Source organism: Canariomyces notabilis (assembly GCF_033297395.1).
Source record: "Canariomyces notabilis strain CBS 508.74 unplaced genomic scaffold N656scaffold_2, whole genome shotgun sequence".
Lineage (NCBI taxonomy): Eukaryota > Fungi > Ascomycota > Sordariomycetes > Sordariales > Chaetomiaceae > Canariomyces > Canariomyces notabilis.
The window spans coordinates 902,249-915,133 of record NW_027041824.1 but is presented as its reverse complement, the minus strand read 5'-3'; the positions used below and the strand labels follow the sequence as shown (position 1 = coordinate 915,133).

The following is a 12,885-nucleotide window of genomic DNA, read 5'->3' as shown; positions in this document are numbered from 1 at the left end:
TGGTTATCTTCTTTACGGTCCTTACATTCCTACCATTCAGCTGGAAGCCGCAATGCTGTCATTAGCCTGGCTTCTCGTCGCCCCTGTGCTCCTATCGAGAGTCTCGGCCATTCCGAGCCCGGTACTAAGCCCCAGGGCAATCCCGAGCTCGACGCCACATGCCCCTGAATCTGTCGATGACAGTGAGGGGTGGATACCAGCATCGGGATTCCGCAATGCGCTATACTTCACTAACTGGTTGGTCTGCTCTACGTTGACTAGGAGACGATAACGACCTGACTGTTTCAGGGGTATCTATGGCGCCGATTACCAACCTCGTGGGTGATGTCCGAAATATGAGATCAGGAAAGCAACTGACCCATATGTCAGAGGAACTTCCTGCCGAAGAGATTACCCATGTCCTCTACGCATTCGCCGACATTGCTTCAGATGGAGAGGTGTAGGTATCGAGCATGACTGCACTATAGGCTCAGCTAACGAATTCTAGAAAATCCTCAGACAGATACTCTGACCTTGAGAAGCACTACCCCACAGATTCGTGGAACGATCAGGGGAACAACGCATACGGCTGCGTCAAACAGCTGTACATTCTCAAGAAGAAGCATAGGCACTTGAAGATCCTTCTCTCCATAGGCGGTTGGACATATTCACCCAAGTTCGCTCCTGTTGCTGCAACTGAGGCCGGACGGCAACGATTCTGCTCCTCTGCAGTTCAACTTCTACAAGGTATGATCTTTCACGCAATGATCCCGTTAGCCACCGCCACTCACATACCTGACTGTAGACTGGGGCTTCGACGGCCTCGATATTGATTGGGAATACCCCGCCGACGCGGCTCAAGCGCAGAACTATGTCCGCCTTCTCCAAACCTGCCGAGCCGCCCTCGACTCGTACGCGGCGCAGTACGCGCCGGGGTACCACTTCCTTCTCACGATTGCCGCGGCGGCCGGCCCACAGAACTACAACACTATGGACATTGAAGCCATGGATCCCTTGCTCGACGCGTGGCACCTCATGGCTTACGACTATGCGGGCTCGTGGGACTCGACCTCGGGTCACCAGGCCAACCTGTACTCTAGCAGCGCCAACCCGGCCAGCACAAAGTTCAGCACCGAGCGCGCCGTCAGCGACTACCTAGCCCGCGGTGTGTCCTCCCGCAAGCTCGTCCTGGGCCTACCGCTGTACGGCCGCTCCTTTGAGTCCACAGCCGGCCTGGGCCAGCCCTACAACGGTATCGGCCAGGGATCAATCCAAAGCGGCGTGTGGCTCTACAAGGACCTGCCCAGGCCGGGGGCCGTTGAGATGTACGACGATGTTGCCATGGCCAGCTATAGCTTCGACCCGGCCAAAGGGGAGTTGGTGTCTTACGATACACCCCGGAGCGCCATCGAGAAGGTTCGCTATCTCAGGGCAAAGAGGCTTGGGGGTACAGTGTTCTGGGAGGCCAGCGGGGATAAGCAAGGGGAGGGTAGTCTGGTGGGCACGGTTGCGGACGAGCTGGGCGTGTTGGACAGGTCGAGGAATTGGTTGAGTTTCCCGGTGAGCCGGTATGACAACATTCGGGCTGGTATGCCGGAGGTTTGATGGTGAGAGGGGATGAGCGTTCAATTCTTAGCAGCCTGAGCTGTGCTTGGGTTGAGTTGCTCTGCTTCGCTTTGCTTGTTCATCTCCAAGTCCTGTAAGGGTTTCGCTTACTCGCATTTTTTGTTCAGTGTGGTCAGTCAATTTGGCATATGCATTCGGAAACACGATAGGATAGACTCCCCCTGGTTACTCGACATTCACACTTCCATCAGAACGCAGTCTTGCCAGTGTCGTATGTCTCCTATGAGCATATGTGTCCCGTAGCTATATTCATTGTGCCCAAGGATAGCCTGGTTGATGCGTGTTTGATCTCTGGGAACGGAGATTGGGCATTGGGTAAACCCCATCCCAGATTGAAATTGTCCTGGTTTTGGGGGTCATTACCAGAAGTGAACATGTTCAGGTCCATACTCAGCCAAGGCATTGCTTTTATACTGTGAATGGAATGTCATAATGATCCTTCTAGTTTCGCTGTGATTGTGTTGCGAGGTGAGGAGATCCAATAATAACAATCTCCGCCATCGAAACCGATCATGTTTCGGATCCCGAAAAGGCAGAAGGACATCTCCTGCACTGCACAGCAAGCATCATCCAATCCCATGTCAACGAGAACTCTCCTCTGAGTGTCTGTTTTTGAGAAATCTAGAACATTTGGTATCTACAGCGCCGTATATACATGATTCATCTCATCTCTTGACTCCCCCTGATCGCGCGCCCAAATTACCACCAGGCTCCTGGCCGCAAACTGTAAAGACAGGGGATAAACCCCAATAGTGTAGTACGTCTGTATATGGGAAAGAAACCGCCATCACCGATGGCATCAGTAAACTGGCCTATCCCTTGTTACTTTTACTCTTCGGAGGTTACTGCCTCCTTGGGTGCCTGTAGGCAATTACAACCACACCACCACCATGATGCCAGCAAACGCCACGACCAGCCCACCGTGGCTCTTCATCAGCACGGCATCAGCCCCTGCCGTGACGGCGGCTGTCGCGTTCGCGTTCGCCTGGCCTCCGGCCCCCAGCCCCAGCACACCGTTAGTACCGACAGCATCGGTCTGCGCAGTCACCGCAGTAACCAAAGTAGTCGTGACGCCGTCGCTGACCGTGGTGAGGGTCGTTAGTGGCCCCGAGGTAGGGAGCGGCGCGGCAACCCCTGTCACGCCGTTCACGCCGGCGCTCGGGGGGTTCGGCAGCGGCCGCAGGGAGGCGCTGTCGCCGCCCGACGACGTCGAGTTGGTGAAGCCCACCAATCCACCTGGTCCAGTCGAGTTCATGTTGGTGGCGCCGTCCAGCCCCGGCGGGGTAAGCAGCGTGTTGCTGCCGTCGCCGGGAGTGGAAGTGGACAGGGGCGTGGCTGCGCCGGCATCGCTGATGGGCGTCGGGGCGACTAGCCCGCCCGAGGCCTGGGCAACACCCGAGGTAAGCGCGCTGTTGCTGCTGCTGTTGCTGAAGACGAACCCCTGCGTGGGGACGGCCGTGGGCGTAGCGGTACCCGCTGTGTCTTCGACTACTACTACCGCGGACGTTGATGATGATGCTGATGATGATGATGATGCTGATGCGCTGCCTGCGATGGGGGTGAAGGAGCCGATCAGCACAGCGCCGGCATTCGCGGAGCTGGCGGGAGCGGCAAGAGTCTCCGCCGCACTGGTAAGGGCGGTGTCGGAGGCGACCGCCGCGGCGGTGGTGTCGGAGGCGCCGGCTACTATGGTGCTGAAAGAACCGATCCCGCCGACAGCGGGAACGGCGGCTGAGCTGGTTGTTTCCGCGCCAATTATGGAGGTGGCCGCTGCCGCGGATGAATCGACCGCAACCGCGGTAGAAGCGCCGAAGATGGGAGTAAAGGACCCAATTACTTGGCCAGCGCCGTTGGATACAACGGCCTGTGAAGGATGTCAGCGAGAAGTGCAAGACGGTCATACGGTGGTGGGCCAGACGTACCGATGTTGAGCCTCCAGGAGGCGCCACCAGGGACACCGGCGCGGCTGTATCAAGGCCAGGGGGCACTCTCAGGGTTGCAGCCGGAGCGCCTAGCGGGCTGGTTGCTATCAATACCGGCTGTGTTTCCACCGTCGTCGCGACCGGTGGAACTACTGCTGCTGGTGTCTCTACTACTACCGGAGGCGGGGCGGGTGCCCCTGTGTTCAGTGCCGGCAAAGGCTGAAGGGAGCCTGTGTTTGCGCCCCCTTGCAAGCCAGGTGGTTGCCTCAAACCCGACGCAGCAGCAGCGGCATTGGCAGCAGCGGCCGCTGATGCTGCTGCGGCGGCACTTGATTGCTGTGCTGCCAGGACCTCAGGTGGTATTGGGGTCGCAGCCGGGGCGTTTTGGGGGTTGGCGACGGTCTGTATCCGAACATTCCCATTGCCCACTCCTTGATTCGCGTTTTGAGGCGCCGCAGCTGTATCCCGAGCGGCAGTAGCCAGGAGGACTGTTATGAAGGTTCCGGTTGAGAGATGCATCGTGGTCGTCGGGACACTTGTGGCTGGCCAAAGTGGTATGAAGATCAAAGGATATTAGGCCAGGCCAGAGCTGGCGTTTTGAGGAAAGACACAGTCAACTGCGTATAAAGGAGGTAGAGAAACAAATACACTGGCCTGCAGTCACGAAGTGAAGGGCAAAAGGAGAAAGAAACGAGAACCGGAGCGGGCCCAGTACACCGCAAGGGGGACGGGAGACTTGGGAGTGTAGGAGAGGGCAGGAAAGGAGAAGAGGAGGAAGAGATCCAGGTATAGGAGAGGAATATATGGCGGCAGCATGTTCAAGGGGATTTGCGGCAAGTGTTTGAGCATCAAGGCTCGAGATCATCATCCACCATCCTGCTTGTCATCCCGCTCCAGGGATGGGGTGTCCCCTGAGGGAAAGAAACGTCTCATGGTGAAGGCAAACAAAAAGCGACCTGATGTGCCTTGTGCATCCTTGACAACCCTAGGATGCCGGACGCCAAGGATTTTTCCAAGGAGATGCTTCAAGGGATGATGCACACAACGGCATTCATCCGTCCTCCTTCCGTCTTGGAGTCGCGGGTGAACAGGGTCTGAGCTGAGCCTCTGACACGGAGCCTTGCGACGATGAAACCTCACTCGACCCCACAGTGAGTTTCAGTGTTAGTGACAGCAGTGAGCAAGCACCTGACTCCTTAACAGACAGCCGAAGCGATGTCGAGTCGGGTACCTCAAGACAGAGCAACAACCCCTTGGCAACCTAGTCAAAAGCCAAGTTATTCAAGCATGCTGTCAGAGCAGTGAGCCCGAATCCAAAGTTGAGAATAACCTTACATCCAAACATAATAATTGTGGATTGTGGCCGTCCTGTGATGGCCAGGGTCAGTTATGCAAGCAATTCGCCAGATGTCATGCACCTGGGAGTCACTGCCAAGCAAACGACCTTCGACTTCGCAGAAGAGGAGGCATGGCCTGGCTGCCCCGGAGGGACCTCAGCGGATTCGCAGAACCGGGCTGATCCAGACTCCATGTCAATGTCATACATCTTATCTGTTCATAGTTCATACCGTCATTGGACCAGACATTCCCCTTCGCAATGGCGGTTAAAGAGATCCAAGTTTTCAGGTTGGGCGTCGAAACGCAGTTCGAACGCCTAACAGCGAGGGAGAAACGATATGCCCACCACATGGCTCGGTAGGCGAGTGCCTGGGTTGAATGCTTAGCGTGCAGATTTACTGACCGTTTTGGAGCGCTGCTTGGTTCGGCACCAAAATCATTCTGAGACAAGTTTCCCCAGAGTCATTGGCGATATTCGATTTTATCCTCGAGCTCCATCGTGCCTGCCGTGGAGATTGGGATACGCTCGCTAGTTTAGGCATCAGCCGAGATGATATCCGTCGTTTCCAGACTTACGCCGCGACTTTTCTGTCCAATGTTGGCAACTACTTTGTACGGCTAGGCACAGTCCTGGTGCGGCATCATGTGTGCTGATGAAGTTCATGCAAATCCCGTAGGGCTCCGGAGATCAGAAGTTTGTGCCCGACGTTGGCGATGACGTCCTCAAGAAATTTGCCGCTATATCTCCGACACTTTCCAAGCTCTACAACGAGCTAGCCTCGTCAATCAACGCCGTACCCCCGTTCAGCCTTGGTTACCCAAGCGGTACCACGCAGAGCACCTACTATCTCGGTGACGGGATCACGGAGCAGGATATTGCCATCGTGTCAAGGGTCCTTGAGCAAAACTCCATCTTTCCCGAAAACACCAGGGTCCGGAAAAACGAAAATGGCATAGACTTTGACGTTCTCCTTGCTTCCGTTCAGAGCGGCGACGTGTCTCAGACCTTCCCCCTCCCCGATGAAAAAGGGCATATTCGGCTAGTCCGTGGTGACCACTCGGCCGAGTTGGAGCGGGTATGCACAGAACTTGCTGAAGCAATCAAGTATGCCGCAAACAGCGAGCAGAAAGACTTTATTCACGCCTACATCGAGAGCTTCCGCACCGGCAGCTTGGATACATACCGTGAATCTCAGCGGATCTGGGTTCGAGATAGGGCCCCGAGAGTGGAGAACATATTTGGTTTTGTCGAGCCATACCGCGATCCTCACGGGATACGGTCCGAGTTCGAGGCTCTGGTAGCCATCGCTGATGTCGATGAGACGCGAATCCTAGCCAAGCTGGTCGAAAACTCGACCAACTTCATCCGGCGTTTGCCATGGGCAGCGCCGGAAAACGACGGGAAAGGGCCGTTTGAGAAGAATCTATTTGAGCCTCCGGACTTTTCAAGCATCCATGGTACGTGAAAAGAAGCTGCCCATGTCAGGATGTCGTCAGAGGATGAGTAGAATTTCTGACAGCTGTATAGCGCTTGCCTACTGTTCTAGTATCATTTTCCCCGGAATCAATTTGCCAAACGTTCGTCGTCTTAAAATTATTTCCGCAAACTTGGTTTAAAATTAGTGCTGATATTATGGCAGTACAATGATATTCGGCAAGAACATGGCTTCAAGAACGTGATCATCTCCAATCGAATGGCTGTTGAGAGCCAAGCGAAACAGTACCCTTTCATCGATTCCTCTGAGGCAGAGACATTCATGAAACACAAATTCCCAGCATATTACTGGTGGGTTGTGCTTCATGAGCTCCTCGGCCATGGCACGGGGCAAATGATGGTCGAAATCGAGGAGGGAAAGTACAACTTCGACATTGAAAACCCGCCCATAAATCCAATCACCGGGAAGCCTATCACATGCTGGTATAAACCGGGTCAGACGTGGACCGGTCAGTTCGCTGATTTGGCGACCACGGTTGATGAATGCAGAGCGGAACTTGTCGGGGCCTATCTCATGGATGATACCGAGCTTCTGGAGCTGTTCGGGTTTACTGACAGCTCATATATTCGGGCAGAGGACCGTGAGTATCTCACGTCTGAGACTAGAGACTACTAGTCGAGCTGACGTCGTATGGTTTACTTTAGTCACCTACAATGTCTATCAACAGCTAGGCGTCGATGGCTTACGGGGGCTTGCGAATTTCAATGTAGACAGCGGGGTAAGTTTCTGCCCAAAAGTGGACGCTTGAATTCGTCTTTGGTGTTATAAGGGCTAATCAACTTCTCTATAGAGATGGGGGCAGGCTCACAGCCGAGTTAGTCTTGAATTTTCAGTTTTCTTGGAGCAACTGATACGGGTGACCAGTGAGTGAGTGAACTGGGCACTAACGATCTTTCAATAGGCCCACTTTGCCATACTCAAATGTCTGCTTCTCTATGGTGGAGGTGTGGTGACGGTGTCGCACGACAAACCAACGCAGAGCCTCAAAGTACGCGTTGACCGATTCAAGATTGTCACGCACGGAAAGCCCGCGCTCGGTAACATGCTCCTTCGGCTCCATATGTATCGGTGCACAGCGGATGTCGAAGGCTGCCGTGCCTACTACGAGGAACTCTCCGAGGTCAACGGCGAATACCTGGAGTGGCGACAAGCAGTGCTAGCTAACAAGCCTCCGCCGCTTGTCTTTGTGCAGGCCAATACATTTCTCGACGGAGACACGGTTGTGCTCAAGGAATACGAGCCAACAATCAAAGGCGTAATTGAGAGCTGGGCAGAGCGTGAGGTGTGAAGCATCAGTTCTGGAGACTTTCTAGACGGGCCGCCGGGGTGGGTTTTGTCATTGTCCCGAGCATGATCAGAAGTCAGATTGGTATCTATGAACTGTCCCCCCAAGATCCGAACAATAGGACAGATTTGTCCCCTTCACCTGCTGACGGCGCCGAATTTCTTTCTTTCTTTCTTTCTTTCTTTCTTTCTTTCTTGCTTCCTTTTTTATCTCGTTTTTGTTGTTCCCCCCTGGGGCCCCTCCCACGTGTCATCTTCAACCATTACCACCTTGTCGCCTCCCATCAAGGTATTGCAGTATCTGAAATATCGTCTGAAGGAGAGCAAGCAGAATGCTCAGCGAGCCGAAGATGAGAACACTCCACAACGCAAGCCAGGAGGTCGAGTCACGTCTGTCAGTCCACAATTGCCGAACGTTGCGAGGCTTTCTGCTGGCCGCATAACCACTCAGCAACGCTATCCTACCTCTAAGGTGGGGAAAGTCTGCCTCCAAGTCGTATACATCCCGCTCCACCAGCTTTGCCACGGGACACTCGAACCGCTTTCTACCGCACAGATGAGCAAGCAGAGGATCCCGGCCCTGTGGTGGTATGCCTGCGAACGGCTGTATCTTTCGAAAGACGGCCCGTGATCTCCTTTCCTGACCAAAGATCAGACGGTAGGAGAGCAAGATTTCCCAGAGAAGGCCGGTCACGTCCTCCTTGTTTCCCCACGGCATCGGGTTGGCCCTCTCATTAGCACAGTGATGCAATACGCTCCCCCAGCCATCCTGCCCCTTGTGCGGTTTATGTGTTTGTTGGAGATTCGAGACGCAGAACGAAGGATATCGAAAGAGGAACAGTTTCCCGGAATGTCGATCCAGCTCAAGATGGCAGGCGAGGGAGTCGACCCACTCGATCGTCACGTTGCACACGTTGGTTAACAGGTGCGCGTGGAGATCCTTGCGGCTGATGGACTTGGTCTTGTTGACGAGAGCGCGATCATCGGCCTCATCCAGGGCGAAGTAGTTTCTCGGAGGAAGCATCACCCCAAACCCAAGGAGAAAGGTGGGCAAATTCTGATCGCTTGAAGAAGCAAGCTGACAAAGGCTTACTCGCGTCTCGCCACGATACCCGCCCATCTCGTTGAGAATGCGAAACTCTCCATTAGTGCACGAGGTGAAATCGGGCATGTACAGCATCGTCTGCCAGCCTAGGATGGAAAATACAAGCTCCTCCGCTGACTGAGCAGCTTCGTAATTGTTCTTCGTGGAAAGAAGGCCATGGTCGACAAGAGCACGTGTGACGCTCCTGATGCTTTTGAAGCCCGAAACCACAATGAGTGCTTGAACCCGATTCCAGACGGTGAAAAAGGGGCCAAAATCGGGATCCTTATCCGAGTCGAAGTCCGGTAGACTCAACAGCAGCCGTTGTGGTTGATTGCGAAGCTGCTGAACCACCCACCAGCGATACCAAGGGAGTTCGTCCAGGACATTGGACTGGCCTGTACTGCAGGGCATCGGAAACAAAAGCGAGTTCGGGCATTGGGGTTGAGAGAAACGTAGGTGACTTTGTCTATGGCATGGGCATCGACGGATTTCCACTGATTTCAATAGTTAAACGGCTTATAATGGGAGAGCCGCGCGGCTGCGGATGCCCACTGCAGGGTTGGCCGGGAACGATGCAGCTCTACGCGCCGTCCCGTGCGGGGCTCAACCCGATGCGCCGCAGTGAAGCGTCAGTTCTGGGTAGGACACGGAGGTGCTGCAAAGCGTTCCGATTGGACTACATGCATGATACCCCCTCAGGGTCGATAGCGGCAATAGGGCCCTGTCTGGCGCACCAGAGCGCTGCCCTCCCCGGCATCCCAAGCCTTCTCAAGGCCCTCAGGTCCAGGTGAAGATACATACATCCCAGGCTGGATTCCAGCCGGAAGTCAACTATGAAAAAGTGAGTGTCTCGCAGGCGTGTCAGTCTCATATGAGATGGAAAGAACTCTAAGCGACTAACCAACGTTACTGGGCAAAGGGATACTTCCAGCAAGCTCTGGTTCAGGGCTTTAGCCAAATACCGCGATGAACTGCAAGGTGCCGGGGACTTTGAGGCGATTCAGCAAATTCACTCTCTTGATGAGCTCATCGACTCCTTAGCCTCGGTGCAGGTCGCTGTACCCGGCAGTTACGCCAGCGTCAGCTCTCTTAGCAGACTTGCTCCGAGGCTGAAGTTCGTCGATGACTTTGCAGCCATCCTCGCCCTTTACTTTGGCGCCGACACGGCAGTAACGGCGGCAGTTTGGGGCAGTATCAGGCTCATCCTTTCGCATGCTTCGTCGGCTGCAGAGACGCTTCAGGAAGTCCTCGATATGCTCGAGGAACTCAGCCTGACGCTTCCGCGTTTTCAAATCTACGAGCAGACGCTACCCCTGAATCGCCAGCTGCAGGAGGCGTTGGTCGACGTGTACAGCGAGATCATTTGTTTTTACGCCCGAGCTATTACTTTCTCCGCAGCAATCCCAACTCGCTTATGAGGAAGCATTCGTGGCAGGCCTTTCGAAATGATTTCTCCCACACTGTGATGCGCATCAAGCGCTTATCATCAACCGTTGAGAGTGAGGCTGACATAGCACGGATGCAAAAGGACGAAGGCCGCTACAAGGAAGTCCTAGAGCTCCTGAGCTCCATGCAGATGGCCAAGACGGACAGTGACACGAGGATCCGCTACAACAACATTCCATTTCCAGCCAATACGAGATTCAGCGGGCGCGAGGACGTGTTGGATGCAGTCCATAAGGCGCTTAGTCTTCGGGACACTGCTACTAGTACTCAATCTCCGAGATCCATGGCCTTGTTCGGCATGGGCGGTGTCGGAAAGACCCAGATTGCACTTCAATATGCGTACCAGAACCTGGAAGAGTTTCAGGTCATCCTGTGGGTTGCAGCGGATAACGCTATCGCCATCGGCCAGAGTTTTCGTGCTATTGCTGAGGGGCTTGGGCTTTTGGGAACAGAGGACTACACAAAGGATGCCGCTGCAGCTCTTTGGAAGGTCAAGAATTGGCTCACCAAGACTAGTATGTCCGCCAAAGTCGCCACATTTAAGTCCGTATTATATTCAAGTTTTGGTTCTAACCAAAGCAGAAACCTCTTGTCTCATCGTCTTCGACAACGCGGATGACCTGGTTGCTCTAAAAGCGGCTTGGCCTGGCGCAATGGGCGGTTCGGGCCTCTCTGTGCTGCTGACAACTCGGAATTTCACTGTTGCTACGACCATCGCGGCCGGGTACGTGCAAGTCAACGCCCTAGCCGACGAAGATGGTGGCAGAATGCTTCTCAAGGTCATTGACGGCGGCCACGCTACGCCCGCTGACTCCCAGCATGCCCTCGCCATCAGCCGCCGTTTTGGCGGGTTGCCTTTGGCTCTGGCCCAGATCGGCGGATTCGTCACCCAGCGCAAACTATCTCTGCAGGAGGTGTTACCACTGTACGAGCGTTACTCGACCAAGATTGACGCCCGCAAGGCGCCCGGAAGCGATTACGAGCACACTCTGAGCAGCGTGTGGAATGTCTCATTTGAAAAGCTGACCGAGACTCCCACACATCTTCTGTACTTGCTCTCCTTCTTCGACCCGGACGGCATCTCGGAGACAATCTTGTTGCAGGGCTCCCAGAGACTTGAGGATACTAAGTTCTCCTTTCTGTGTGACGAGCTAGAGTCAGTAGCTTGCTTCTCCTCATGTTATGACCATAGATATCGCTTGCTGACTTGTCTCCCTAGCTTTGGTGACGCTGTTGAGGAGCTGATTCGCGGAGCCCTGGTTAACCGGGCAGGAGAATCAGCGACTCTTACCATCCACCGCCTGGTACAGTCCGCTGCAAGAAATAGACTAAACGAAGCAGATATCGTCAACTACTTCGACGCCGTGGTCCACGTGCTCTGTTGGGGCTTTCCTGACCACTCCAGCGTTGACATAGGGCATCAAATCTCTGCCTGGGAGCGATGTGAGAAGTGCCTTCCCCATGTTAGCCACCTCGCCGCACTAGCGGTTCGGCACCAGTATGGCGCCGGCAATCGGCAGAAATATGCAGACCTGCTACTGAGATGTGGTTGGTAAGTGTCTTTGATTTTATCCCTCCAAGGGCATATTGCTCATTCAGTTGTCCTAGGTATTTGTACGAAAGGGAAATGTACTTCATCGCCCGACAAATGGTGGAACAAGCAACCTCATCATTCGACGATACCACAACTCTGGCCTATGCAAGCGCACTCGATCTTGGCGGCCTGATCGATTTGGATCTGGCTCGGGCTGCTCATGCCCTTGAGCCTTTCAAACGCGCTCTGGACATACGCAAAGCACGGCTCGGACCGGAGGATCCGTTCATCGCCTACAGCCTGAATAACATAGCGCTGGTATACACGGAGATGGGTGAGTTGGATCTTGCCTACGCAGCCCATCAGGAAGCAATCCGGATCAGGCTGCAAGCGAACAGCGACAGAATCGGGAATTCTTACAGCAATATGGCGAGCCTCCTTCTTCGTATGGGCAGCCCGGATGAAGCGGAAGAGATGTTGGCAAAATGCCCGTCTCTCAAAGACTTCACCGACGAGACCTTCCTGAACACCGGAAATCCTCGTTTCTCAGGTGATATGGTCTTGCTGTCTCGCATCCGTCTCGCTCAGGGCCGACTGGCCGAGGCCTTGCGATTGGCCTCAAAGGCATTAGCTTTCCGTAGGAAGCTACTCGGAAATAGGCTCAAGACTTGCGACTCGCAATATGACGTTGCCTCGATGCTTCATAAGGACGGCCATACAAGCTCGGCCATGTAAGCACCCCATCTCTGGCCTACCGTTATCCATGTTCTCACCCTTTGGGCTGCTGACAGAGCCGTGTCTAGACAACTTCTTGAAGAAATTATTAGCATTGCCGAGACGTTCGCTGAGGGCGAGGGACAACAAGCCCGAGCTCTGTACAAGCTTTCCGAGCTTCAAGCAAAAAGGGGCATGCAGACTGAGAGCATGGCTTGTAAGGACAGGGCTTTGAAATTGAGGGCAAAATTGAAGCCTGAGCTCGCAGATGCGCCATTTCAGGAAGCTGAGTTTTCAAAGCTCTGTCTGTGGATGTTGTGGTAGGTTGGATCGACGAAGAAACGAATAACGTAGTGATTTGGGAAAATCGGAACTGTTATCGAAAGATTTAAATGATTCAAATCATTCATCAATGGACGGTTCTGGCGTTTATCGCGAGCGGTGAGGCTGGGATTTAGT

General features: G+C 54.3%; 5 protein-coding genes across 5 annotated transcripts; 3 read left to right on the top strand and 2 right to left on the bottom strand.

Annotated features, from left to right (window-relative positions):
• Window positions 1-292: 292 nt before the first annotated feature.
• Window positions 293-1,584, top strand: N656DRAFT_701697 (glycoside hydrolase family 18 protein; the record flags this gene model as incomplete). Its single annotated transcript, XM_064810961.1, has 4 exons — window positions 293-317; window positions 370-439; window positions 488-726; window positions 785-1,584. Coding segments are annotated over 4 exons (1,134 nt in total), but the record flags the coding sequence as incomplete, so codon positions are not given.
• An 892-nt stretch (window positions 1,585-2,476) lies between these two features.
• Window positions 2,477-4,046, bottom strand: N656DRAFT_794635 (uncharacterized protein; the record flags this gene model as incomplete). The annotated part of the gene is made up of 2 exons (XM_064817315.1): window positions 2,477-3,469; window positions 3,528-4,046. 2 exons carry the CDS (start codon window positions 4,044-4,046, stop codon window positions 2,477-2,479), a joined length of 1,512 nt encoding a protein of 503 aa, XP_064673882.1.
• A 1,078-nt stretch (window positions 4,047-5,124) lies between these two features.
• N656DRAFT_700537 (peptidase M49, dipeptidyl-peptidase III) lies at window positions 5,125-7,649 on the top strand (the record flags this gene model as incomplete). The annotated part of the gene is made up of 8 exons (XM_064810875.1): window positions 5,125-5,222; window positions 5,279-5,477; window positions 5,543-6,323; window positions 6,394-6,443; window positions 6,506-6,941; window positions 7,006-7,079; window positions 7,152-7,175; window positions 7,263-7,649. The coding sequence occupies 8 exons, from the start codon at window positions 5,125-5,127 to the stop codon at window positions 7,647-7,649; spliced, it is 2,049 nt and encodes a 682-aa protein (XP_064673881.1).
• On the bottom strand, window positions 7,574-9,188 carry N656DRAFT_774537 (uncharacterized protein). The gene has a single exon (XM_064814287.1). The coding sequence runs from the start codon at window positions 9,141-9,143 to the stop codon at window positions 7,902-7,904; it is 1,242 nt and encodes a 413-aa protein (XP_064673880.1). The 5' UTR covers window positions 9,144-9,188; the 3' UTR covers window positions 7,574-7,901.
• A 1,009-nt stretch (window positions 9,189-10,197) lies between these two features.
• Window positions 10,198-12,750, top strand: N656DRAFT_701215 (TPR-like protein; the record flags this gene model as incomplete). The annotated part of the gene is made up of 5 exons (XM_064810926.1): window positions 10,198-10,693; window positions 10,761-11,334; window positions 11,398-11,730; window positions 11,787-12,443; window positions 12,516-12,750. 5 exons carry the CDS (start codon window positions 10,198-10,200, stop codon window positions 12,748-12,750), a joined length of 2,295 nt encoding a protein of 764 aa, XP_064673879.1.
• Window positions 12,751-12,885: the final 135 nt, after the last annotated feature.